The 27102-nt window shown below is 36.2% G+C and overlaps 1 protein-coding gene across 1 annotated transcript in view; it reads left to right on the top strand.

Annotated features, from left to right (window-relative positions):
• Positions 1-27102, top strand: part of NCAM2 (neural cell adhesion molecule 2) — a 251778-nt gene that overhangs the window by 123550 nt on the left and 101126 nt on the right. Inside the window, exons 10-11 of the mRNA XM_068967942.1 lie at positions 21087-21274; positions 25403-25499. Coding sequence (XP_068824043.1) covers positions 21087-21274; positions 25403-25499 — 285 coding nt within the window. The remainder of the gene's footprint in view (positions 1-21086; positions 21275-25402; positions 25500-27102) is intronic.

The following is a 27102-nucleotide window of genomic DNA, read 5'->3' as shown; positions in this document are numbered from 1 at the left end:
GGCTCAGAGATAAAAGCATCTGCCTGCAATGCAGGAGACCCAGGTTCGATCCCTGGGTCGGGAAGATCCCGTGCAGAAGGAAATGGCAACCCACTCCAGTACTCTTGCCTGGAAAATCCCATGGACGGAAATGCCTGATAGGGGTCCATGGGGTCGCAAAGAGTTGGACACGACTGACCGACTTTACTTTCACTTTCACCTGCATTGCAGGCGAATTTTTTACCAACCGAACTATGGGAAACTCAATTAATTACGAGCCTTTCAAAATTCAAGATAAAGCTTTTTATATTTCAGTTCTCATAATCTGGGTTGTGTTTTGTGATCAGCTCTGGCTTTCTCAACAGCTCTGGCTTTCCCAAGAGCAGGCAGAATTCAAGAATCCAGCTAGCAAGATTTAGTCTCATTCAGCAAGAAGTGAGACTAAAATCAGGTCACAGGTACCAATCACCAAAAAAACATGTTCAGAAAAAAAAAAAAAAAAATGACTTCAGAGACTGAGAGGAAATGACAGAGAAAGTGAAATTCTTGTGTTAAGCAAGTAATTGTCAGGTACAGTGATGACTGTATTGTGTGTTCAGCTAATACTGGAGTGGGTAGCCTTTCCATTTTCCAGAGTATCTTCCCAACCCAGGGATAGAAACCCAGGTCTTCTGCATTGCAGGCAGATTCTTTACCAGCTGAGCCACAAAAGAAGCCAATAAGAGGAGAGAGAGAAGCAGAGAAAGAGGTGAAGGAGACGAATGCAAAGGGAAAGAAAGGAAAGGAGAGGAGAGTAAAGGAAAGGAAAAGAAAGGAATAAAAAGACAGGGCAGTCATCAAAACAGGAGTAACTCAACATCAAGTCTGAAGCAGTCTTAAAAATTGCTTTGATGCCTCCTGTTATGCCTAGAATATGAGTTATCTAATTCCAACTTTGAGGAAGTAACAAATTCAGATCCTGGCAAGTTTTGCAGTTTCTTCTTAGGCTGGCAAATTTAAATCAGAGATTCAGTCGAGGCAATGGACGACAGAGAATGAGGTGGTTGGATGGCATCACCGGCTTGATGGACATGAATTTGAGCAAGCTCCGGAAGTTGATGATGGACAGGGAAACCCGGCATGCTGCAGTCCACCGGGTCTCAAAGAGACGTGACTGAGCAACTGAAGTTAATGGATATAAGCACTGTCAAAATACTCTGACCTATACAGCTGCCATTTAATTAAATCCAAATAATATGTCCTTACATCTTTTCATTGTGATGATATCTAGGAGAACATAGTTTCTTGATTTTTAAAAAATCTGTATTCTTTTTACATCCAGTTTTACAAAAATCTCCTTCTTACAGTCTGTGAATTAAAATGTAGATTTTTATTAATCTATGAAAGCCTAAAGATAATCTATTTTTCAATATCATTGCCATTGCCACCTAGGACCTCTTGTGTTAGTTTTCTCTTGTGAATTTTGTGATTTTTAAGATATTGACTTATGAAAATAATATTTATAAAAGCAAGATTAGTCTTCATTTTCATTACATATTCATGAATATTATTTATATTCAATGTAGTCTCTCTATATAATGTATATATGTGAGTACATATATATATAAATATATGTTTAATATGTATATATTAAACTACCAGAGGCTTTTAAAAACAAGAATAGTTAGCATAACCAAGTGAATTCGCTCAGTTGTGTCTGACTCTGCTGCCCCATGGACTGTAGTCTACCAGGCTCCTCTGTCCCAGGGATTTTCCAGGCAAGAATACTGGAGTAGGTTGCCAATTCCTTCTACAGGAGATCTTCCCAACTCAGGGATCAAACCCATGTCTCCCACATTGAAGGCAGACGCTTTACCATCTGAGCCACCAGGGAAGAATTTTATAAAATTCTAGCCAAAAGCAAATGTTAGCTTTTATATCGTTCACTGTCAAAGGTAATATTTACCAATATGTGTTAAATATTAAAACTCTCCTCTACCTTTTAAAAATTTGTCCTAGGTTCATGTTTTCTATGTTTGTGAACTCTCAGAGATTAAGGAAACCAGTTCAATTCAATAATTCTATAAATAAAGTACAAAAGAAAACCCAAAGTCCAAATTAATAAACAGAAAATGAAGGTTACGTCTTTGCTATCTGGCAGAATTGGAAATTCAATTCAATGGCAAGCCTGAAGCTATTTCCAATACAGTTGTTTGTTGTTTCTCAGTCATTCAGTTGTGTCAGACCCTTCGAGCCCCATGAATGGTAGCATGCCAGGCTTCCCTGTTCTTCACTATCTCCCGGAGTTTGTTGAAACTCATGTCCATCGAGTCAGGTGCCATCCAACCATCTCACCCTCTGTTGCTCCCTTCTCCTCCTGCCCTCAATCTCTCCCAGCAACAGGGTCTTTTCCAAGATTCTGCACTTCGTGTCAGGTGGCCAAAGTACTGGAGCTTCAGCTTCAGCATCATTCCTTCAAAAGAATATTCAGTGTTGATTTCCTTTAGGATTGACTTGTTTGATCTCCTTGCTATCCAAGGGATTCTCAGGAGTCTTATCCAGGATCATAGTTCAAAAGCATCAGTTCTTTGGTGCTCAGCCTTCCTTATGGCTCAACTCTCACAGCCATACGTAAGTACTGGAAAAACGATAGCTTTGACTATACAGACCTTTATTTGTTAAAGGATCTCTTCTTTTAATACACTGTCTAGTTTTGTCACAGCTTTTTTTTCCAAGGTGCAAGTGTTTTGTTTTAATTTCATGGCTGCAGTCGCTGTCTGTACTAATTTTGGAGCCCCCCCAAAAAATAAAATTTCACTGTTGTGATTGTTTCCCCACCCACCTGCCATGAAGTGATGGAGCTGGATGTGATGATCTTAGTTTTTTTAGAGTGTTGAGTTTTAAGCCAGCTTTTTTACTTTCCTTTCAGCTTCATCAGGAGGTGTTTTAGTTCCTCTTCACTTTCTGCCATAAGGGTGGTGTCATCTGCATATCTGAGTTTATTGGTATTTCTCCCACCAATCTTAATTCCAGTGTATGATTCATCCAGCACAGCATTTTTCATGATGTACTCTGCATATACATTAAATAAGCAGGGGGACAACATGCAGCCTTGACACACTCCTTTTTGAATTTTGAACCAGTTCATTTTTCCATGTCCAGTTCTAACAGTTGCTTCTTGACCTGTATACAGGTTTCTCAGGAAGCAGGTTACGTATTCTGGTATTCCCTTCTCTTTAAGAATTTTCCAGAGTTTATTTTAGTTCACACAGAGGCTTTCATTTAGTCCATGAAGCACAAATAGGTGTTTTTTTTTTTTTTTTTTTCTTCCTGTAATGTTCTTGCTTTTTCTATGATCCAATGGATACTGGCAATTTGACCTCTAATTCCTCTACTTTTTCTAAACTCAGCTTGTATATCTGGAAGTTCTCGGTTCATGTACTGTTGAAGCCTAGCTTAAAGGATTCCAGTACAATATTTTGCTTGTAAACAACAACCGTAAAATTCTGTGTTCCGGTGTAAATAATTCTTCCACTATTGTGTGTATATATGTCCAGATTCTTTCTGTAAAACTTTTGACAAGCACTGTGCTCTATGAACTTGATATGCTTGCAAATATTAGAGGTTAAAGTTCATTCTCTTTGGGGAATCTTTCCATGTGAATCCCCTGTACTTCGTAACTGCTGTCATTGCTAATACCTTTTGAGACAGTAAACTTACCTATTCTACTTTCTGCTGAACTGTGTTTTGCCTTGAGGTATTTTGTTGTTCAATTGCAGAGCCTTGTGGTAGAATTATTTGGTTTTGCATCTGCCTGAGCCACTAGAAAGGATTCCCTGTTGGCAAGAACTCCCCCATTTAAAAATTGCTTATCATAAAGCAGACACACAGTAATAATTCTGTATAATTAGTGCAGTGACTACCCTTCCCAGAGGTGAACATTCAGAATCTTTAAGAGGAAGCCTTAGGCATCTGATTCCTTTCCACAACAAGCTCAAAATATGATCTTGGGAATAGCCAGGGGACAAAACTTTTCTACTTAAGCAACTACCTCCAACATTTGCTAATGGCTTAGTATCAGTAGCTATAAACTATTATATTATTCTGACTAGAGATGTGCAATTGGTTCTGTCAATATTTAGAAAAATTTTGATGTTTCTTTTTGCAAGGCACCTTACCATGGCAGTGTTTGAAATGACTGATAGTTAAAATATCACACCAAATAAAACCAAAGCACAAACAAAGTGCAAATTATTTTGAACATTCTATAAAGTATACTAAACTTTAAACTGATTTTGTAGGAGTAAGTTTTGTAGCGAAACGGAATTGCATTTAGTGAAAGCAAACAGTCGGACACGACTGAGTGACTTCACTTTCACTTTAGAGATAACATCTAGTCTAGACATTTAAATAAAAATAGGGACATTATTTAAGGGATCAAGTATAATATATGATGACACAATGCTGTAAAAATTAAAGATGAGCATTGTTCTCTTGAGAACATAAGAAAAAGTACACTACTGATTTTTTTAAAGTATAAAGCATATTACTTATTGTGCAGTGACTCAGTTTTTTAATTGAAATTAAGCTTTCTTACAATTAAATTTTGAATACCTACTGTTTCTTGATAATAAAACTGAAAATTTCCCTGCTGCTGCTGCTGCTGCTGCTGCTGCTGCTGCTGCTGCTAAGTCGTTTCAGTCATGTCTGACTCTGTGCAACCCCATATATGGCAGCCCACCAGGCTCCGTCGTCCCTGGGATTCTTCAGGCAAGAACACTGGAATGGGTTGCCATTTCCTTCTCCAATGCATGAAAGTAAAAAATGGAAGTGAAGTCACTGAGTCGTGTCCAACTAAAGTGATGTATATATGTGTCCAGTAGAGAGTGAAAGTGAAAGTGAAAGTGAAGTTGCTCCGTTGTCTCTGACTCTTTGCGATCCCATGGACTGTAGCCTACCGCGCTCCTCTAGCCATGGGATTCTCCAGGCAAGAGTACTAGAGTGGGTTGCCATTTCCTTCTCCAGGCAATCTTCCCAACCCAGGGATCGAATCCAGGTCTCCTGCATTTCAGGCAGACGCTTTACTCTCTGAGCCACCAAGGAAGACACATAGAGTGAATATATATTCATATATGCAAAGAGCCAACTTACTGGAAAAGACCCTGATGCTGCGAAAGACAGCAGGAGAAGGTGGTGACAAAAAATGAGATGATTGGATGCCATCATCAACTCAACGGACATGAGTTTGAACAAACTCCAGAAAACAGTAAAGAATGGGGAAACAGGGTGTGCTGCAGTCCATGGGATCTCAACAGGACATGACTTATGACTGAACAATATATTCACATACATGAACATATATATATATACACACACATGGCAACCCACTCTAGTGTTCTTGCCTGGAGAATCCCAGGGACAGGGGAGCCTGGTGGGTTTCCGTCTATGGGGTCACACAGAGTCAGACATGACTGAAGAGACTTAGCGGCATACCCTTTCACTGGAGAAAGCAATGGTACCCCACTCCAGTACTCTTGCCTGGAAAATCCCATGGACGGAGGAGCCTGGAAGGCTGCAGTCCATGGGGTCACTGAGGGTCAGACATGACTGAGCGACTTCACTTTCACTTTTCACTTTAATGCATTGGAGAAGGAAATGGCAACCCACTCCTGTTTTCTTGCCTGGAGAATCCCAGGGATGGGGGAGCCTGGTGGGCTGCCGTCTAAGGGGTCACACAGAGTTGGACACGACTGAAATGACTTAGCAGCACACACACATGAAAGAATCAAAATTAAAATTTCATTGTTGAGAAAGAACAGAATGGCAAACATATCAGTGTTCATATTTGACATTTTTAGAATATGGAAGATATTTTTGGCAGTTATATTTAGTATTGGCAGTTATGTTTAGTATAGTACATAGCTGAAACCTATGTATGATGTTTTTATTAACAAAATCCCCTTAGTCTTCATTATATTCTAGAATATTTTTTTTATTAGAGGCAGTATATATACAGGAAAAATACATATGAAATATAGCATGGTATCTATAAACTGTGATCATCAGGTTCAAATATGAGGACACATACTCAAATTGGCAACCTCCAGTACATGTTAGAAAAAGCAATGATGGAAGCAATGTAATATATTTTCATATCATAATGTTTCAACAATTATTTGGAAAGTGATAACAAGTGAGTTAATTTATCAATATCATATTAGGGAGTTGAAAACTAAGCTCTATTTGGGAAATTCCTGTGAATTTTTCTGATGTAAAAATTATATGGTAAACACATTTTAAATGAAAATAAAATTCAGTTCAGTTCAGTTGGTCAGTCGTGTCTGACTCTTTGCGACTCCATGGGTTGCAGCACTCTAGGCCTCCCTGTCCATCACCAGCTCCCGGAGTTCACCCAAACACGTCTATAGAGTTGGTGATGCTATCCAGCCATCTCATCCTCTGTCGTCCCCTTCTCTTCCTGCCTCCAATCCCTCCCAGCATCAGAGTCTTTTCCAATGAGTCAACTCTTCGCATGAGGTGGCCAAATTATTGGAGTTTCAGCTTCAGCATCATTCCTTACAAAGAACACCCAGGACTGATCTCCTTTAGAATGGGCTGGTTGGATCTCCTTGCAGTCCAAGGCACTCTCAAGAGTCTTCTCCAACACCACAGTTCAAAAGCATCAATTCTCTGTTGCTCAGCTTTCTTCACAATTTAACTCCAACATCCATACATGACTACTGGAAAATTCATAGCCTTGACTAGATGGACCTTTGTTGGCAAAGTAATGTCTCTGCTTTTGAATAGGCTATCTAGGTTGGTCATAACTTTCCTTCTAAGGAGTAAGCGTCTTTTAATTTCATGGCTGCAGTCACCATCTGCAGTGATTTTGGAGCGCAAAAAAATAAAGTCTGACACTGTTTCCACTGTCTCCCCATCTATTTCCCATGAAGTGATGGGACCAGATGCCATAATCTTCATTTTCTGAATATTGAGCCAACTTTTTCACTCTCCTCTTTCACTTTCATCAAGAGGCTTTTTATTTTTTCTTTACTTTCTGCCATAAGGGTGTTGTCATCTGCATATCTGAGGTTATTGATATTTCTCCCAGCAATCTTGATTCCAGCTTGTGCTTCTTCCAGCCCAGTGTTTCTCATGATGTACTCTGCATAGAAGTTAAATAAGCAGGGTGACAATATACAGCCTTGAAAATAAAATTAAGAAGTGTTTTAAAAGGCAATTGCATTTTAAGATATTAGTAAATATTCCCATTTGGGAATGAAATTTGTTCTTTATTGAGATGTCCACTGGTAACTTCCACTTAACTTTGGGCTTTTTTTTTTTTTTTTTTAATGCAAGAACTAACCAAGACTAGAGCAAAGTACTGTGAGTTGGCCTTCCTATGTGGCACTAGTGGTAAAGAATCTGCCTGCTAATGTAGGAGACATAAGCTACTCCATTCAATACCTAGGTTGCTAAGATCCACTGAAGGAAGGCATGGAATTCCACTCCAGTGTTCCCATATATAAAGTTCTATGGACAGAGGAGCCTGGCCGATTATAGTCTGTAGGGTTTCACAGAGCTGAATATGACTGAAGCAACACAGCATGCACACACTGTGAGTTAGCATATTCATACATTTCTTACTCACCAGAAAGCTACATAGCACTATTTTAAAATTAACTTTGAAATAAACATCTGTATATAAGCAGTAGACAAATTAATTTTATGAAGTATATAATTGTTATTGTTCTCCAGTAGCTAAGTTTTCTCCAAATCTTGCAAACCCATGAAATTCAGTACACCATGTTTCCTGTTGTTCACAGTCTCTGGAGTTTGCTTAAACTCATGTCTATCACGTAGGTGATGACATCCTACCATCTCATCCTCTGTTGTCCCCTTCTCCTCCTGCCTTCAATCTTTTCCAGTATCAGGGTCTTTTTGAATAAGTAGACTCTTTGCATCAGGTGGTCAAAGTATTGGGGCTTCAGCCTCAGCATCAGTCCTTCCAATGAATATTCAGGACTGATTCCCTTTAGGATTGATGGATTTGATCTCCTTGCTGTCCAATGAACTCTCAAGAGTCTTCTCCAGCACCACAATTCAAAAAAGCTTTAACTGTTCAGCATTCAGCTTTCTTTATAGTCCAACTCTCACATCCATTCATGACTACTGGAAAAAACCATAGCTTTGATTATATATACCTTTGTTGGCAAAGAGATGTCCCTGCATTTTAATAAGTTGTCTAGGTTTGTCAGAGCTTTCCTTCCAGGGAGCAAGAGTCTTTTAATTTCATGGCTACAGTGACTGTTCACAGTGATTTTGGAGCCCAAGAATATAACATCTGTCACTCTTTCAACTTTTCCCCATCTGTTTGCCATGAGGTGATGGGACCAGATGCTATGATCTTAGGTTTTTGAATGTTGAATTTTAAGCCAACTTTATCAGTGTCCTCTTTCACACGCATCAAGAGACTCTTTAGTTTCTTTGCATTTCTGCCTTTGGAGTGGTTTCATCTGCATATCTGAGGGTGTTGATATTTTTCAGATTAATTTCCTGAGTTTTTAATGTAATAACTATTAATTCAAGAGTAGTTTGCTAAAACATTCTAGCCATAAAATCCTTAGTGGGGAAATGACTGGCATTCCTCAGAATATATTTCTTCTTACATGTTAGCTTCATGTCCATCAGCATGGCAATTGGAAAAGTGCTCATTTTAATAATCTCACATTCTTGGCATTACCTAAAAATAAGTGAAGGTACTAATGTGCCATGATTTTCACTAAAATCATTCTGATCTGTATTATATTTATTGTATTGCTTAAATACATATAAAGGACATAATAAAATGCTTCCTTGGTTATTACTTGGTATTATCGCTTCAAACATGAGTTCCAATGTTGAGTAACATTGTTAATGATATATAGAAACTACTCTCTGATGATATATTCATCATTGATAATATAATAATTGGCATAGAAGTCTTGCTTCATGAAAGGAATATAAAAAGCCAAAGATGGTGGTCTGGGCTTCCCTGGTGGCTCAAATGGTAAAGCATCTGCCTACAATGTAGGAGACCCAGGTTCAATCCCTGGGTCAGGACGATCCGCTGGATAAGGAAATGGCAACCCCCTCCAGATGTAATGGTCATCTGAGTTAAATTCACCCATTCAAGTTCATTTTAGTTCGCTGATTCCTAGAATGTTGATGTTCACCCTTGCCATCTCTTGTTTGACCACTTCCAATTTGCCTTGATTCATGGACCTGACATTCCAGGTTCTTATGCAATATTGCTCTTTATAGCATCAGATCTTGCTATCACCAGTCACATGCACAGCTGGGTATTGTTTTTGCTTTGGCTCCTTCCCTTCATTCTTTCAGGAGATATTTCTCCACTGATCTCCAGTAGCATATTGGGCACCTAATGACCTGGGGAGTTCCTCTTTTGGCATCCTATCATTTTGCCTTTTTATACTGTTCATGGGGTTCTCAAGGCAAGAATACTGAAGTGGCTTGCCATTCCCTTCTCCAGTGGAGCACATTCTGTCAGGCCTCTCCACCATGACCTGCCCGTCTTGGGTTGCCCCGCAGGCATGGCTTGGTTTCATTGAGTTAGAAAAGGCTGTGGTCCTAGTGTGATTAGACTGACTAGTTTTTTGTGAGTATGGTTTCAGTTTGTCTGCCCTCTGATGCCCTCTTGCAACACTTACCATCTTACTTGGGTTTCTCTTACCTTGGCGTGGGGTATCTCTTCACGGCTGCTCCAGCAAAGCACAGCTGCTACTCCTTACCTTGGGCGAGGGGTATCTCCTTATCGCCACCGTTCCTGACCTTCAACGTGGGATAGCTCCTCTAGAACCTCCTATGCCTGCGCAGCCACCGCTCCTCGGGTTGCTCCTCAAGATCACCGCCTCTGACCTCGGGCGCAAGGTGGCTTGTGGCTTCTCCTGGCCGCCCCTGATCTCGGATGCGGGGTATCTCCTCCCGGCCACCGCTGGCCTCGGATGCGGGGTAGCTCCTCTCGGCCGCCACCACTGACCTCAGACTCAGGGTAGCTCCTCTCAGCCGTTCCTGCACCGTCACAGCCTGGTACTCTAGGCCGCTGCCCCTGACCTCGGACGTCGGGTAGCTCCTCTCAGCTGCGCTTAGTGAGCCGGCTCGCAGCCGCCTGCGCTTAGTGAGCCGGCTCGCAGCCGCCTGCGCTTAGTGAGCCGGCTCGCAGCCGCCTGCGCTTAGTGAGCCGGCTCGCAGCCGCCTGCGCTTAGTGAGCCGGCTCGCAGCCGCCTGCGGGCAGGAATCCCTCAGAAGAAATGGAGTAGCCATTATGGTCAACAAAAGAGGCCGAACCACAGCAGTTGGATGCAATCTCAAAAACAACAGAATGATCTCTGTTCATCTCCAAGGCAAAACATTCAATATCATAGTTATCCAAGTCTATGCCCCAACCAGTAACGCTGAACAAACTGAAGTTGAACTGTTTTATGAAGACCTACGAGATCTTTTGGAACTAACACCCCAAAAAGATGTCCTTTTCATTATAGGGGACTGGAATGCAAAAGTAGGAAATCAAGAAACACCTGGAGTAACAGGCAAATTTGACCTTGGAATGCAGAATGAAGCAGAGCAAAGACTAATAGAGTTTTGCCAAGAAAATGCACTGGTCATAGCAAACACCCTCTTCCAAAAACACAAGAGAAGACTGTATACATGGACATCACAAGATGGTCAACACCGAAACCAGATTAATTATATTCTTTGCGGCCAAAGATGGAGAAACTCTATACAGTCAACAAAAACAAGACCAGGAGCTGACTGTGGCTCAGATCATGAACTCCTTATTGACAAATTCAGACTTAATTTGAAGAAAGTAGGGAAAACCGCTAGACCATTCAAGTATGACCTAAATCAAATCCCTCATGATAATACAGTGAAAGTGAGAAGTAGATTTAAGGGCCTAGATCTCATAGGTAGAGTGCCTGATGAACCATGGATGGAGGTTCGTGACATTGTGCAGGAGACAAGGATCAAGAACATCCCCATGGAAAAGAAATGCAAAAAAGTAAAATGGCAGTCTGGGGAGGTCTTACAAATAGCTGTGAAAAGAAGAGAGGCGAAAAGCAAAGGAGAAAAGGAAAGATATAAGCATCTGAATGCAGAGTTCCAAAGAATAGCAAGAAGAGATAAGAAAGCCTTCTTCAGCGATCAATGCAAAGAAATAGAGGAAAACAACAGAATGGGAAAAACTAGAGATCTCTTCAAGAAAATTAAAGATACCAAGGGAACATTTCATGCAAAAATGGGCTCGATAAAAGACAGAAATGGTATGGACCTAACAGAAGCAGAAGATATTAATAAGAGGGGGCAAGAATACACAGAAAAACTGTACAAAAAAGATCTTCATGACCCAGATAATCATGATGAGGTGATCACTAATCTAGAGCCAGACATCTTGGAAGGTGAAGTCAAGTGGGCCTTATAAAGCATCACTACAAACAAAGCTAATGGAGGTGATGGAATTCTGGTAGATATTTAAAATCCTGAAAGATGATGCTGTGAAAGTGCTGCACTCAATATGCCAACAAATTTGGAAAACTCAGCAGTGGCCATAGGACTGGAACAGGTCAGTTTTAATTCCAATCCCTAAGAAAGGCAATGCCAAAGAATGCTCAAACTACCACACAATTGCACTCATCTCACATGCTAGTAAAGTAATGCTCAAAATTCTCCAAGCCAGACTTCAGCAGTACGTGAACCGTGAACTTCCTGATGTTCAAGCTGGTTTTAGAAAAGGCAGAGGAACCAGAGATCAAATTGCCAACATCCGCTGGATCATGGAAAAACAAAAGAGTTCCAGAAAAACATCTATTTCTGCTTTATTGACTATGCCAAAGCCTTTGACTGTGTGGATCACAAGAAACTGTGGAAAATTCTGAAAGAGATGGAAATATCAGACCACCTAACGTGCCTCTTGAGAAACCTGTATGCAGGTCAGGAAGCAACAGTTAGAACTGGACATGGAACAACAGACTGGTTCCAAATAGGAAAAGGAGTATGTCAAGGCTGTATATTGTTACCCTGCTTATTTAACTTCTATGCAGAGTACATCAGGAGAAACGCTGGACTGGAAGAAGCACAAGCTGGAATCAAGATTGCCAGGGGAAATATCAATAACCTCAGATATGCAGATGACAACACCCTTATGTCAGAAAGTGAAGAGGAGCTAAAAAGCCTCTTGATGAAAGTGAAAAAGGAGAGTTACAAAGTTGGCTTAAAGCTCAACATTCAGAAAACGAAGATCATGGCATCTGGTCCCATCACTTCATGGGAAATAGATGGGGAAACAGTAGAAACAGTGTCAGACTTTATTTTTTTTGAGGCTCCAAAATCACTGCAGATGGTGATTACAGCCATAAAATTAAAAGACGCTTACTCCTTGGAAGAAAAGTTATGACCAACCTAGATAGTATATTCAAAAGCAGAGACATTACTTTGCCAACTAATGTCCGTTTAGTCAAGGCTATGGTTTTTCCTCTGGTCATGTATGGTTGTGAGAGTTGGACTGTGAAGATGGCTGAGCGCCAAAGATTTGATGCATTTGAACTGTGGTGTTGGAGAAGACTCTTGAGGGTCCCTTGGACTGCAAGGAGACCCAACCAGTCCATTCTGAAGGAGATCAACCCTAGGATTTCTTTGGAAGAAATGACGCTAAAGCTTAAGCTCCATTACTTTGGCCACCTCATGCGAAGAGTTGACTCATTGGAAAAGACTTTGATGCTGAGAGGGATTGGGGGCAGGAGGAGAAGGGGATGACCCAGGATGAGATGGCTGGATGGCATCATGGACTCAATGGACGTGAGTCTGAGTGAACTCTGGGAGATGGTGATGGACAGGGAGGCCTGGCGTGCTGTGATTCATGGGGTTGCAAAGAGTCAGACATGACTGAGCGACTGAACTGAACTGAACTGAACCCACTCCAGTATTCTTGCCTGGAAAATGCTGTGGAAGAATGAGTTTGGTGGGCTGCAATCGATGAGATCACACAGAGTCAGACATGACTAACATGACTGAGCACACATGTAGAGATTGTGGTCTTGACTCTGCCATCATGCTCCCCAGTACCGCAGAACAAGGTTTCTCATATATAGAATAAAGCTTTGCAGATGATTCTTGTGTTCATTTCCAGATACTAGATTCTATAAGATCTGTCCCGTTCTGCAGAATTTATAGTGATCCTGCGCACAAAAGTGTTGCAAGTTTAGCTTGGTTCACATTTAGATATTATGCATACAAGCATCTCTTCTTCTTGCAATGACAAGTTGGCGAATTCTCAAAGTTGGGTATAAATCTTCCATCTTTCCTTGTCTGAATGTTTGGCTGGGTATACTTTTTGCATGTGATTCATAAAAAATACTTATAACTCTAACACTTTACATGTACAAAATTACAGAAAACAGATCAATGTCTGTTTGCTTCAGATCTGTCTTTGTCATCTCCTCTTAAAAAGAAGAAAGAAAGTAGTTTACCTTTTACCTTTTACCTTTCTTGAGAGTATGCTTTCTTTTTTCAAAGATAAATTATTCTGACACTTGCTAGAAATTGTAAGGAAAACTTATTCAAAACTCTTGCAGTACAGGTCAAGACTGTTGCGATGAAGGAGGAAGATTAAACAGAACTCTGAGTACAAGGACAAGTAGGGATTTATAGCCAATGAAGCAGAGTGACAGGAGTCAATGGATCAAAAATTATTGAGAGGAACTTGATTAAATTTCAAGGAGAATACAATTTTTGCTAAACTGACCTAATAAGGTTCTTCTAAAAGCAGGCTATAGACATATACTTTAAGGAACCTGACCAGATATTGAAAGTAATCAGCTATCAAGGGTGGAAGGAGTCTCACTAAACTGACTTAGCAGCACTCCCTTTTAAAGGTAAATCAGAGACAGAGCTAAGGACAAAGATCATATAAAAAGTGGGTTCTATGTAAGCCTGACTAAAGCTTTAGCAAGGAGGGCATTTTTGCCACTTCCCTTGCTTCTCATTGAAAGAAAGTCTTTACCTTCCTATCCAATGAATGACATATTTCAATTTGTCGCTATTCAGGTTTCTCTTATTTTTCTTGTCAACTCTGCTCAAATAAAAACCATATTCTTCTGATGAAGTATTTCTATTCATTATCATTTGTAAAATATTTTAATTCAAATGTTAATATGATTGCGGGAACATACAATGCCTTAAGAGATGCTTCCAGAATTTTACATTTCATGTAGTCATGAATTAACACAAAATGCAAAGAATGCAACTTCAAGGTGAAAATTGGTCCATTCCTGTCTTTTTTTCTGTCTATAAATTATCAAGTCTCATCTTTCCACAGTTGTACGCATGAAATATTCCCTTCCCTTCCTCCAATTTTTTAGCTGCCATAAGTCATTTCCTCTGTACAACATTTGAAGCCTTTCATGATGTGAAATCTCTAATTTTCTGAAAATTAAAAATTTTTATTTGATTATCATCATGAGATATGGCTAAATATTTTAGCCTAAAGTCTTCATGTGTTTCCTCAGCCAGTCACATCCTTTTTCAGAAAGCTGCCCCATACCAACTGCTCAATTTCATTAACATGCCAGTACTGTGCCAGTGAACACTGCTGCCTTGCTACTGTCTTGACATTTGCATAACATACAATGTACAGGGATTTAGTTTCTGTTTTATTATAGATAGGATTTATCAATATTTTCCTGCCTCATACCTCAAATACATTTTTAAATGTGGCTTTTAGCATAGCATATATTTCCTGTAGCACGTTTGCATTCAGCATCAGTAATTCCAAATTAAATTCCCACTGAGATCATCAGGCAAGCAATTAGTGGCAATTGCTTGCTTTTATAGAGTAGTCAAATCATGCCCAAAGTTTATGGCTAAATTATAATAATGTAATATACATACACACAGATGCTATATTTTGGATGGAGTAGACTGTAAGTCAGGTGTTAATAGTTATATTAATGTGCGATTTTCATATAGGGCTATATGTACATACAAATATACTATTTATAAACCTCTCCCTAGAATATCATAATTACAAAGAGATTATATTTCATATATATTAACAAGTAATAAAATATTTTATAGATAGAGATAGATATAGAAATGGATATAGACTTAGCTTTTGACTTTAAATATCAGGAAGTTTGTCTTCTCTTACAGTTACACCCCAAATATATTCTTAGATTTTTCACTGAATCTTCCCAGGTCATGAAAAAAAATTTTTTTTCCCTCTCTCCTTCAAAATACCTTATGTTCCTTTTAACTGAACCATTGGGTTAAATTTACTGGCAATATCCAGTAAATTTGGTGTGTAGTTTTTGAGAACCAAGTAAGCATCTTACATTTTATAAGCCATCAGGTATGTGGTCGTGACCAAGACAAATCTTTTTTATTAAAGTAAAATTGACCTACATTTTATTAGTTTCACTGTATAACATAGTGATTTGTCATTTTTATGCGTTAGGAAATGATCACCAGGATAATTCTAGTTATCTCCATATAAATTATTAGTAAATTATTGCCTGTATTCCAAAGGCCATCCATATATTACACCCCTGATACTTATCATAACTGGAAGTACGTTCTTTTGATCTCCCCCTATTTTGCCCATCTCTCCAACCTCCTCCCTGCAACAACTGACAAATTGTTTTCTGTATCTATGAGCCTATTTCTATTTTTGTTATGTTTGTTCATTTTGTTTCTCAGATTTCACATGTAAGTGAAATCATATAGTATTTGTCTTTCTCTGCCTAACTTAGTTCACTTAGCACAATATCCTCTAGGTTCATCCAAGTTTTTACAGATGGCAAAATTTCATTCTCTTTTAAGGCTGAGTTTTATATGTATATATACATAAACACCATATATTCTTTGTCTGTTAAACCCAAAAGATTTAGACCACTTGGAAGAGAAGTAATCATATAGATCATTCTGTCAGGTCAGTTAATTTCTCTTTATTGGTTATTGCCTCATTGCAACAAAATGTGAAATGCCAGACTAAAGGTTTTAAAACAACATACGGATTACAGCTCAGTTCAGCTCAAGCAGACAGATCTTTTATTACACAGATACTTCCAGCATATGCGAGCATGCTTACCCCAAAGGAGTCCTCCTCTTTTCCCTCTTGGCTTCCCTCTTTTTATACTTCTAGTCTCCTCCTTTTGGTTATGCCCTGTGCAAAATAGGGCTTGTACCCACTACCAGTCAATGATAGGGAATACAAATGGGCATATGCTCAAGACCGATTGATAAAACTGCACGTTATAAAACAGCAGGCTCTGTTGTCTATGTCTTTCCATATTCAGTCTGTTACATGTTAGTTGCTCAGTCACGTCTGACTCTGCGACCCCATGAACTGTAGCCCTACAGGCTCCTCTGTCCATGGGATTCTCCAGGCAAGAACACTGGAGTGGGTCGCCATTCTCTCCTCCAGGGGATCTTTCCAACCCAGGGATCAAACCTGGGTCTCCCACATTGCTGAAAGATTCTTTACCATCTGAGCCATCAGAGAAGGCCTGCTCAGTCTGTTATAATCAGATGTAGAATATTTATGAACCCTTAATGGACTCCTTGCTATGAAAGGTTACTTGGAGAAGCCTCTGTGATTACGTTGCATCCACCGTAACTCATTGCTCATGCGTAACTTCCTAACAATTCAATTTCCTACTACCATAATGAGGGAAAGCATAGAATCTGGGAACACAAAGTAGTGAACCTAACCCACAACTGAATGTTGTGGAAAAGCAATGTTAAGTTAGTGTGAGCTTCGTTTCGAAGGCAGCCAGGTAGAGGGAAGGGCAGGCACATTGCAAGGGGAGGGAAAACCACAAGCAGATATGTCTGTAATATTTAGCAAAATGCCAATATGAGTCGTTATTTATCCAGTCCTCTTTTGAGAGCCATTAAGTTGTTTTGAACTTGTTATTTAAACAATGTGCTAAAAGTCCTTTATATTAACATTTGATAATGCTTATACTTCTTATCTCTGGAGAGATATTTAAGACTGCACTGCAGAATCTTAAGGCTTTTGTGTTCCTGAGGAATTGTCCCAATTTTTTTTTCTCTTCAGTAATGTATGATAAAGTCTACATAACCAAAATGTTTCTAGTACTTGATATTATAAATCTGTTCCTGGGTTGAATAGAAATTCAACTGACCCTGGTTAAAATTACCCCAGATCATCTCATACCTACAACTTAGTACTAGAATAAGCTTGATAGCCCTTACTCCACTGCCCTCATTCTTAATAACAGAATAACACCTTCCTCATAGGTTATTAAAAAAAAGTAAATAAAATGAAATGTATAAGCTTACTGTCATATAGAAAGTATTCAATAAGAATTTCATGCTTATATATGATGTTGGCATTAAAAACATACAGTAAAACATACATAGGACAAGAATATTTAAATAACTATCTGTGTAGTTGTACCAGAAATTGTAATTCTTATATCACATATCTGATATATAATCTGTTGATATAACAAAATTGGGAGCAGGCCATTATTAAATAATTTGAGTAGTAAAGCAAAACTTTTAATTTGTACAATTTTCAATTAATAACTTATCATGGACATTAAGTTCTAAATGGTTAATATTAGTAACAAGATTAATCAGTTTAAATACCAGAAACAACAACAACAACAAATATATCAGCAGCATTTCAGCTAGCACTTTGTTTCAGTTCAGTTTAGTTTCTCAGTCAAATCCAACTCTTTGCAACCCCATGAGGTGCAGCACGCCAGGCTTCCCTGTCCATCACTAACTTCTGGAGCTTACTCAAAGTCATGTCCATCAAGTCAGTGAAGCCATCCAACCATCTCAGATTCTGTCATCCCCTTTTCCCCCTGCTCTAAATCTTTCCCAGCATCAAGGTCTTCTCCAGTGAGTCAGTTCTTTGCTTCAGGTGGCCAAAGTATTGGTGCTTCAGCTTCAGTATCAGTCCTTCAAATGAATATTCAGTACTAATTTCCTTTAGGATTGACTGGTTTGATCCCTTTGCTGTCCAAGGGACTCTCAAGAGTCTTCTCCAACATCATAGTTCAAAACCATCAGTTCTTTGGTGCTCTGTTTTCTTTTTTTTTTTCTTTTTTTTTTTTATTAAATTTTAAAATCTTTAATTCTTACATGTGTTCCCAAACATGAAACCCCCTCCCACCTCCCTCCCCATAACATCTCTGTGGGTGATCCCCATGCACCAGCCCCAAGCATGCTGTATCCTGCGTCAGACATAGACTGGCGATTCAATTCTTACATGATAGTATACATGATAGAATGCCATTCTCCCAAATCATCCCGCCCTCTCCCTCTCTCTCTGAGTCCAAAAGTCCGTTATACACAGCTGTGTCTTTTTTCCTGTCTTGCATACAGGGTCGTCATTGCCATCTTTCTAAATTCCATATATATGTGTTAGTATACTGTATTGGTGTTTTTCTTTCTGGCTTACTTCACTCTGTATAATCGGCTCCAGTTTCATCCATCTCATCAGAACTGATTCAAATGAATTCTTTTTAACGGCTGAGTAATACTCCATCGTGTATATGTACCAAAGCTTCCTTATCCATTCATCTGCTGATGGACATCTAGGTTGTTTCCATGTCCTGGCTATTATAAACAGTGCTGCGATGAACATTGGGGTACATGTGTCTCTTTCAATTCTGGTTTCCTCGGTGTGTATACCCAGCAGTGGGATTGCTGGGTCATAAGGTAGTTCTATTTGCAATTTTTTAAGGAATCTCCACATTGTTTTCCATAGTGGCTGTACTAGTTTGCATTCCCACCAACAGTGTAGGAGGGTTCCCTTTTCTCCACACCCTCTCCAGCATTTGTTGCTTGCAGATTTTTGGATCGCAGCCATTCTGACTGGTGTGAAGTGGTACCTCATTGTGGTTTTGATTTGCATTTCTCTGATAATGAGTGATGTTGAGCATATTTTCATGTGTTTGTTAGCCATCCGTATGTCTTCTTTGGAGAAATGTCTATTTAGTTCTTTGGCCCATTTTTTGATTGGGTCGTTTATTTTTCTGGAATTGAGCTGCATAAGTTGCTTGTATATTTTTGAGATTAGTTGTTTGTCAGTTGCTTCATTTGCTATTATTTTCTCCCATTCAGAAGGCTGTCTTTTCACCTTGCTTATAGTTTCCTTTGTTGTGCAGAAGCTTTTAATTTTAATTAGATCCCATTTGTTTATTTTTGCTTTTATTTCCAGAATTCTGGGAGGTGGATCATAGAGGATCCTGCTGTGATTTATGTCTGAGAGTGTTTTGCCTATATTCTCCTCTAGGAGTTTTATAGTTTCTGGTCTTACATTTAGATCTTTAATCCATTTTGAGTTTATTTTTGTGTGCGGTGTTAGAAAGTGATCTAGTTTCATTCTTTTACAAGTGGTTGACCAGTTTTCCCAGCACCACTTGTTAAAGAGATTGTCTTTACTCCATTGTATATTCTTGCCTCCTTTGTCAAAGATAAGGTGTCCATATGTGTGTGGATTTATCTCTGGGCTTTCTATTTTGTTCCATTGATCTATATGTCTGTCTTTGTGCCAGTACCATACTGTTTTGATGACTGTGGCTTTGTAGTAGAGCCTGAAGTCAGGCAAGTTGATTCCTCCAGTTCCATTCTTCTTTCTCAAGATTGCTTTGGCTATTCGATGTTTTTTGTATTTCCATACAAATCTTGAAATTATTTGTTCTAGTTCTGTGAAAAATATGGCTGGTAGCTTGATAGGGATTGCGTTGAATTTGTAAATTGCTTTGGGTAGTATACTCATTTTCACTATATTGATTCTTCCAATCCATGAACATGGTATATTTCTCCATCTATTAGTGTCCTCTTTGATTTCTTTCATCAGTGTTTTATAGTTTTCTATATATAGGTCTTTAGTTTCTTTGGGTAGATATATTCCTAAGTATTTTATTCTTTTTGTTGCAATGGTGAATGGAATTGTTTCCTTAATTTCTTTTTCTACTTTCTCATTATTAGTGTTATGGTCTAACTCACATCCATATATTACTACTGGAAAAAAATGTATTATTGACTATACAGACCTTTGTTGGTAAAGTAATGTGTCTTCTTTTTAATATGCTATCTAGGTTTGTCATAGTTTTTCTTCCAAGGAGCAAATGTCTTTTAATTTTGTGGCTGCAGTTACCATCTGCAGTGATTTTGGAGCCCAGGAAAATAAAGTCTGTCACTGTTTCCATTGTTTCATCATCAATTTACCATGAAGCTATGGGAATGGATGCCATAATCTTAACACTTATTTTAGGATTATGTTTTTATGAAAAATTGTTAATATGAATCCTTTCAATTATACAGTCAATCTATTGAGACTCAGAAAAGTCATAGTTGATTGGCATTTGGACTCCATCATACTTCTATAATGGAACAAAACAAAAACATGTCTATGTAGCACAACTAGGTTTTGCAATAAGGTTTTTACAATGAAATAATATAATTTTTTCCTATTTCTCTCACCTATAATTATAGTGGTCTGGTGTAGGGGCCTGAAAATTGAAATAGCATTATAGGAGCTAAGATTCAAATTAACTATTGTTGATTAATTTAAAACATACCTGCTTATTTAATACTGGAAAAGACATTTTAGGAAATATGTGTTGTGACATTGCCATTTCAATTTAAATTTTATGTCTGCTTTATATTTTTTATAGGAGAAATTGTATAACTAAGGCAAAGCTGAAAAATGATATAAGACTATAGATTTTATTAAGTTTTATCCAAAACTCCCACTTATAATGAAAGTTGTTTCAGAAATATATTTCACATATGTAGAGAGCCATTAACTTACTGGATGGAAATTTTTGTCAGATTATTAAAAGCAAAAAACTGTGAGTGTTAATATTTCATATTTTAATAATTGGCCAACTTTGAACACTTTATATTAAAATGATTTGATGGATCAATCAAATGATATCTTTTCATGAGTTCTAATATCACATATTAAATATATACAATTAGAATTACTATGGCTTTTTTTGTAGTCAATAATGATTACTATTGTTTATACTAATGAAATGACTATCTTAAAGAAAAGGTCTATAACATTATATTATATTGCTTTACAGATGCTCCCAAGTTTATATCAAATCAAACAATTTATTATTCTTGGGAAGGAAATCCAATAAATATAAGCTGTGATGTGAAATCGAATCCACCAGCATCAGTCCATTGGAGAAGAGAGAAATTAGTCTTGCCAGCTAAAAACACTACTAATTTAAAGACATATAGTACAGGGAGAAAAATAATATTAGAGGTAAGTCTTCATTATATATCAACAAATTGTATTATTTTGGCAGTTATCTATTATTTTAGAATATATTTAAATATCTTGATATATAAATTATTATTTAAAATTCTATCCTATAATAAACATATACCATATTGTATATATTTATTTGCTTAAAGAGAAATTTTATGCATTTGGGTCATTGTCGATTAATGGTTAGTGTCTCACTATTTACTTTATGGGCTTATTATATAGATATATGGCTATATAGCAAAAGTCATTATTTTTCATGAATTTATATTTGAAAAAAAAAAAACAATTGTATCAGGAAAAAGTAGGGAGAAAGAATAAATAGTTTGTCAGTTATTGAGGGCCAAAAGTTAAATTTCAGTGTTGCTACTAGGCATTGAGTTTGTGATTACATCATCCTGCTTCCTAGACTGGCATATATAAATGCTATCTGCTGGCAACATATGTACAAGTTCCTAAATAAACCACATTTGCTTGTTCATTGCCTCATTTCATTTTATATTTTACATTAAGATTGAAGATAATTGTTTTTATACTGCCGAGTACCTGGCCTTTAAATTATGTTTGAATACAGTATCTTTTATTTATTAATTGTAGATTATGTTTGTATATCAATATCCAACGTTTATCTAAGTCTATGACAATGGTCATCAGTCCTTCTAATTTATGATGCTTTCATAACAATTGAGAATCTTTCTTAAATGGCATGTTTAGCTGGAAAGATGCTATATTTTCTCTACTAGTTCAATATACATAAATTTTAATAATGCTTGTTTTACAATAACATTTGATATCTTTATTGCATTAACTTAAAAGTGTACTCACTGGTGCCCTGTTAACTCTTTTACCTAGTAACTTGACTTAGTAAAACATTTGTTTGATGGAATGATTTCAATATTACTTCCACCAAACATTTGGATAATTGACTGATTATCCGAACACTTTGTCTAAATCTATTTCAAATACATTTTTTTTTTTTTGGTATCTGTATTAGAAGTATTTATTAGAAAACTGACAGAGAACTCAGTTTCACAAAGACTTTTGACCAGATTCAACTGCAATTTTTAATATTTAACCATAGTAGAAAATTGAGGTTAGGTTTCGGACAGTGTATTAGTGTGATAGGGCTGCCATAACAAAATAACACAGACTGGGTGGCTTAAAATATAGAAACTATTTTTTCACACATTTCTGGAAGCTAAAAGTCCAATAGCCAGGTGCCAGAAGGACTGGTTTATTGCAAGTCTCTTCTTGGTTTGCAGATGGGTGTCTTCTCACTGTTACTCATATAACCTTCCCTCAGTGTAGGCAGAGAAAGAAGAGAAAATGCTCCAGTGTCTTTTCTTCTTATAAGGATACCAGGCCCCACTCTTGTGATCTCCTTTGCCTTCTTAAAGTCCTTACCTCCAAATATAGTCACATTAGAGATTAGGGTTTCAGAACTTGATTTTTGTCAATAGCCATGATTCAGTCCATAACAGGTAGATTTACGTTCATGTTTAAATGACAGACTAATCTGTAATTTCAGCTTTACTTCATCTTGCCACTTTTCAGTTTCTGAAATAGCTCATAATTCTCCATAGTTTATATGAGCAACAATTTATAAATTGACATTTAAATATTTTATTAATATAAAGTTCTCATGTCATTTCTGCCAGAATGCCATTTCTTTCAATGCAAAAGTGAAAACTAAGCAATTTTTGTTCAAACATAGCCAAAGAATCTGTTTCTTAGGGCACTGACCTTGAGCATAAACTTTCTATGTGTATACTGTTTTCAAAAATTAAGTTTAAATCCTGAATAGATAATACAGATGTGTAACAAAAACAACTTAAAACACTAAACCAAAATAACAATAACAACAATAAGAAGAAGCAGTAATAATGTTACTAATTTTGAATTAGTAGCATACATAGTTCCTTAGGATATACATTATAATGATTTTTCTCTATAAATTATTATAGTAGTTACATAATTGCTAATACTTAAGAACATATAAAAATAAAAATAAATTTTACAATTAATAATAATCTGGTTAATAGTAGATTCCTTGAATTAACAAATTTTTACTTTGATTATATACATATGTTCATTTTTTAATGTGAATTTTTAAAAATAACAAAACATTCTATAAATGCTTTTGGTTCTTGCCAATAAATGTATTTCTCAAGGCCTTACATATTTGGTCATTTGTTTTCCCTAGGTATTCCCCTGAGGTAATAGGACAGCTTTTTAATATATGAGAAAGTTTGATTCAGAAAGTTTCTAATAGGTAGACTGGAATAATATTCTGCCCTGTAGTGTTTAGGAAAGAGCTTACAAATTCCTTTATTAACATTGTTCTCTCAGTTTATATTTTGGTGTTTAAAACTACACTTGATATTTTATTATATTCCATCAAGGCCCAACATCTGAAGTAAAGTTGAATTATTTTAACTGCATATTAAAATATGAAGAAGTAGTATCCTAAGTAGATATTTCTAGTGCTTATTGAATAAATATAAGTAATATTTTATGTGTTAAATATAGTTAATATGAATATATATTAAATAAACATGAATTATATACCTTTGTTATATATTATTATACATTTTGATAAAATTATCTATTATTTCACTTTGTTGGCATTGAACTTTTAAAACCACTTATTGGACTCTACTGCTTTCCTAGAATACACTAAATAGGCTGGAGGGGACATGATTTCCAGTTGTCTGATCTGTGTTTTTTTAATAGACTGTGCTACTAAGGATAGTTTCTCTATTTGTTAATCATAGAGCATGATAAAGAAATTACTTATTTCAGCTAGAATTACAAAGCCTTTGTCTTTTGATAAGTGAACTCCCAGGAACATAAAATCAAAGCTGAACTGAGCCTTGTAAACTTTCTGAGTGGTAAAATTATTTTCTAGTTAAGTTAACCTAGTTTATTATAACCTGAATGTATGAAAAATGAATATTTTAGTCACTTAAAAGTACTTATATATGAGCTGTTAAAGCTTCTAGTCCTTAAAGCTATGATCTATTCCTAGATGGACACCTGACTAGAAGATGAATGACACCGCTTTTTGTACCCTTTCAGAATTATCATCTTCAATGGACCTCCAAATTGCACTTTTAGTTAATAGCCTCCCATTATCACAAAACCATTTCCCCCTTTTGAGATAGACTTGAAATTAACAGCAACTCTATTGTACACTTATTCTCTCTTAATAATAGTTACTGGAATTGAAAATTATATCTTTACGATCACCAAATCTCTTTTCTGAATTGATACTTCAGAATTTTGGTACATTATAATTACAGTGTTGGTCCCACTCTTCAACATAGAATCCCAGAAGGTTAACTTAATTATGGATTTCAAGTGTGTAAGGACTGAGGTCAACTATTTTCCACCTAAACTGAAAGAAAATGATAGGAATTGAACAGCAATAGGGACAAGATATGTTATTAGATATCAAGATAATGTGCCTGCTAACAGGGATTGGTACACAGGGAAATATTTTCTTGAAAAATACCTTCCTGAAAGATTTTTATTTTAAATAGATCCTCACACTTTCTTAATATTTTATGCTTAATAAAATCATAAGAGGAAGAGAAAGCTGTGGTATTTTGAACCTTTCTTAAACTTTAAACTTGCCTGATCGAAGACAGCAAGGTAGAATACAGAGTTAACAATGCTTTTGTTACAAGATTCCTATTTTCAAAGTCATTTGTAGCATTTGCAGAATACATATTTTTCAACCTGTACTATTTTCTGAACTTTACATATATAAATATCTGATGATTTTTCACTTGAATATATGTAACAAAATGGTAGTATTTATCTACTTAATAAATTGATAGACTAACTGTAATTTACCTGGTCCTATGGTGGGTTAGAGTCCATGGGGTCACAAAGAGTTGAACCGGACTGAGCACCTAAGCACATGGACACACATAGATGGTACAAAACTATGGCTTGTATCTTAAAAAGAGAGAATGCTTACTTGATACATAAAAAGAGTTATGGCAAGGAGTTGTCAGTAACTGTATATATATGAAGATGACAGTGATGCTAGAGACTATTTTAAAACGTCTGTGATATTGTTCTAAAATTGTGAAACTTTTATTATTATAATTATTTTAGATTGCACCTACATCCGATAATGACTTTGGACGATATAATTGCACAGCTACTAATCGTATAGGAACAAGATTTCAAGAGTATATTCTTGCTTTGGCTGGTAAGTATAATGTAGTAATTTCTGATGTCTCATAAAATATTTCCTGCAGTAAATAATTTTTATATTTTCATAATCCTGATACAGGTTACTATGAGAAAGATAGAACTAATACTTAAAAAATTGTAACAGTTCTATATGATACAGTGAGGACTTAGATTGTATTCACTAATCAAGATTCATTTTCATTCTGATTCTGATTTCCCCAACTTTATATACAAAAGTGTTGGGAAACATATGTCTTAAGAAATCAAACTATATTCACATAAAGTAAGAGTCTTGTCAAAAACTAGCAATAAATATATCTTTAAAGAAATTGAAATTAATGTTTTAAATTCTAAAATTGAAAGAAAAATAGTAACTTTATTGTTAAAATTTAGAGTTATGTAACTTGCTGAAATATGTTTCATTTTGTATATATAAAAACATTCCAGTTCTTCCCTTAAAGTTTAAAATATATAGGTAAAATATCGTACAGGTTAAAGTTTACCTTAACTAGAAATCTAGCTATATTTTTATTTGTATTTATATTATATATATTTATATTTGGGTGTATATGTAAACACATATAGATTTTGCCATTAGTACAAGACTGATTAGAAATCTGGAAATATCCATTTTTATAATTTGTAAAATTCAGATGATGTAAATATAATTTATTATCTTCTAGTTCCAGGTAGGGAAATATCAGAAAATCACTCTAATATTATATTTTAATAGAATAAATAACCTCCATGAAAATATTTTAAAACTTTTTCGAATAAAAATTAAATTATATAACTGCAATTTTATATTGTTAACGAAGTATTTCTTTTGATACATAGATATATCTGAAGTCATTAGTTGTGAAGATCAAAAGGGAAATTTAAAAGTTATGAAGCTAATAATAATCAAATTATTATGTAACTGGAAAACCTGCTCTTATTCAAGTTTTATTTTACTACATTATGGATAAAGGAAGAGAAGGATTCTGTGGAAAAGTTTTAGGGAAAGAAATGATAAGGAAAAAGTTAAGATTAGAGGGAGTTAAGATAGAAAGGAAAAGAGACAGTAAATTTTGAAATAAGGGAGAATATAAACCAGTGTGTACTGTCTACCAGGAAGTCATTAGAAAACTAATCTCAGTGAAAATCATTGGAAATAGACTGCATGCAGTTAGTCATATGAATAAATCTTTGTACAAGCAAATTAAATTCTAGAAAATGAAATGTGTTAAATCACATCAAATTAATTTATAATAAATTTAAGTATTAATTGTAGTAATGAGAAGCATCCACTACTCACGTTAATTCCAAGCTTTAGAAAATTAGGCAAATGTCCTTGTAGAAACTGTTTATAAATAATAGCTAGACATATGATTGCTATATATATTATAGTTAATATAATATAAATATATTGACATTGATATACTATTATATATTGCTTTTTTGAAAAATGACCCCATTTTCTATAAGGTAGAACTTGATAAATGACCTTTTAAAATTTTTTTTTATTTTTTGGAAATTCATAATTCAAGAAACTATGAAATATAAAACATTATGCTGATGAGATTTAAAGTCTTATTTAATTCATTATATAATATCTATGTAATTTCATGTCATATTAC

Source organism: Capricornis sumatraensis, chromosome 1, assembly GCF_032405125.1.
Source record: "Capricornis sumatraensis isolate serow.1 chromosome 1, serow.2, whole genome shotgun sequence".
Taxonomy (NCBI): Eukaryota; Metazoa; Chordata; class Mammalia; order Artiodactyla; family Bovidae; genus Capricornis; species Capricornis sumatraensis.
The sequence above is the reverse complement of the archived record's forward strand: the minus strand, read 5'-3'. Positions and strand labels throughout refer to the sequence as shown.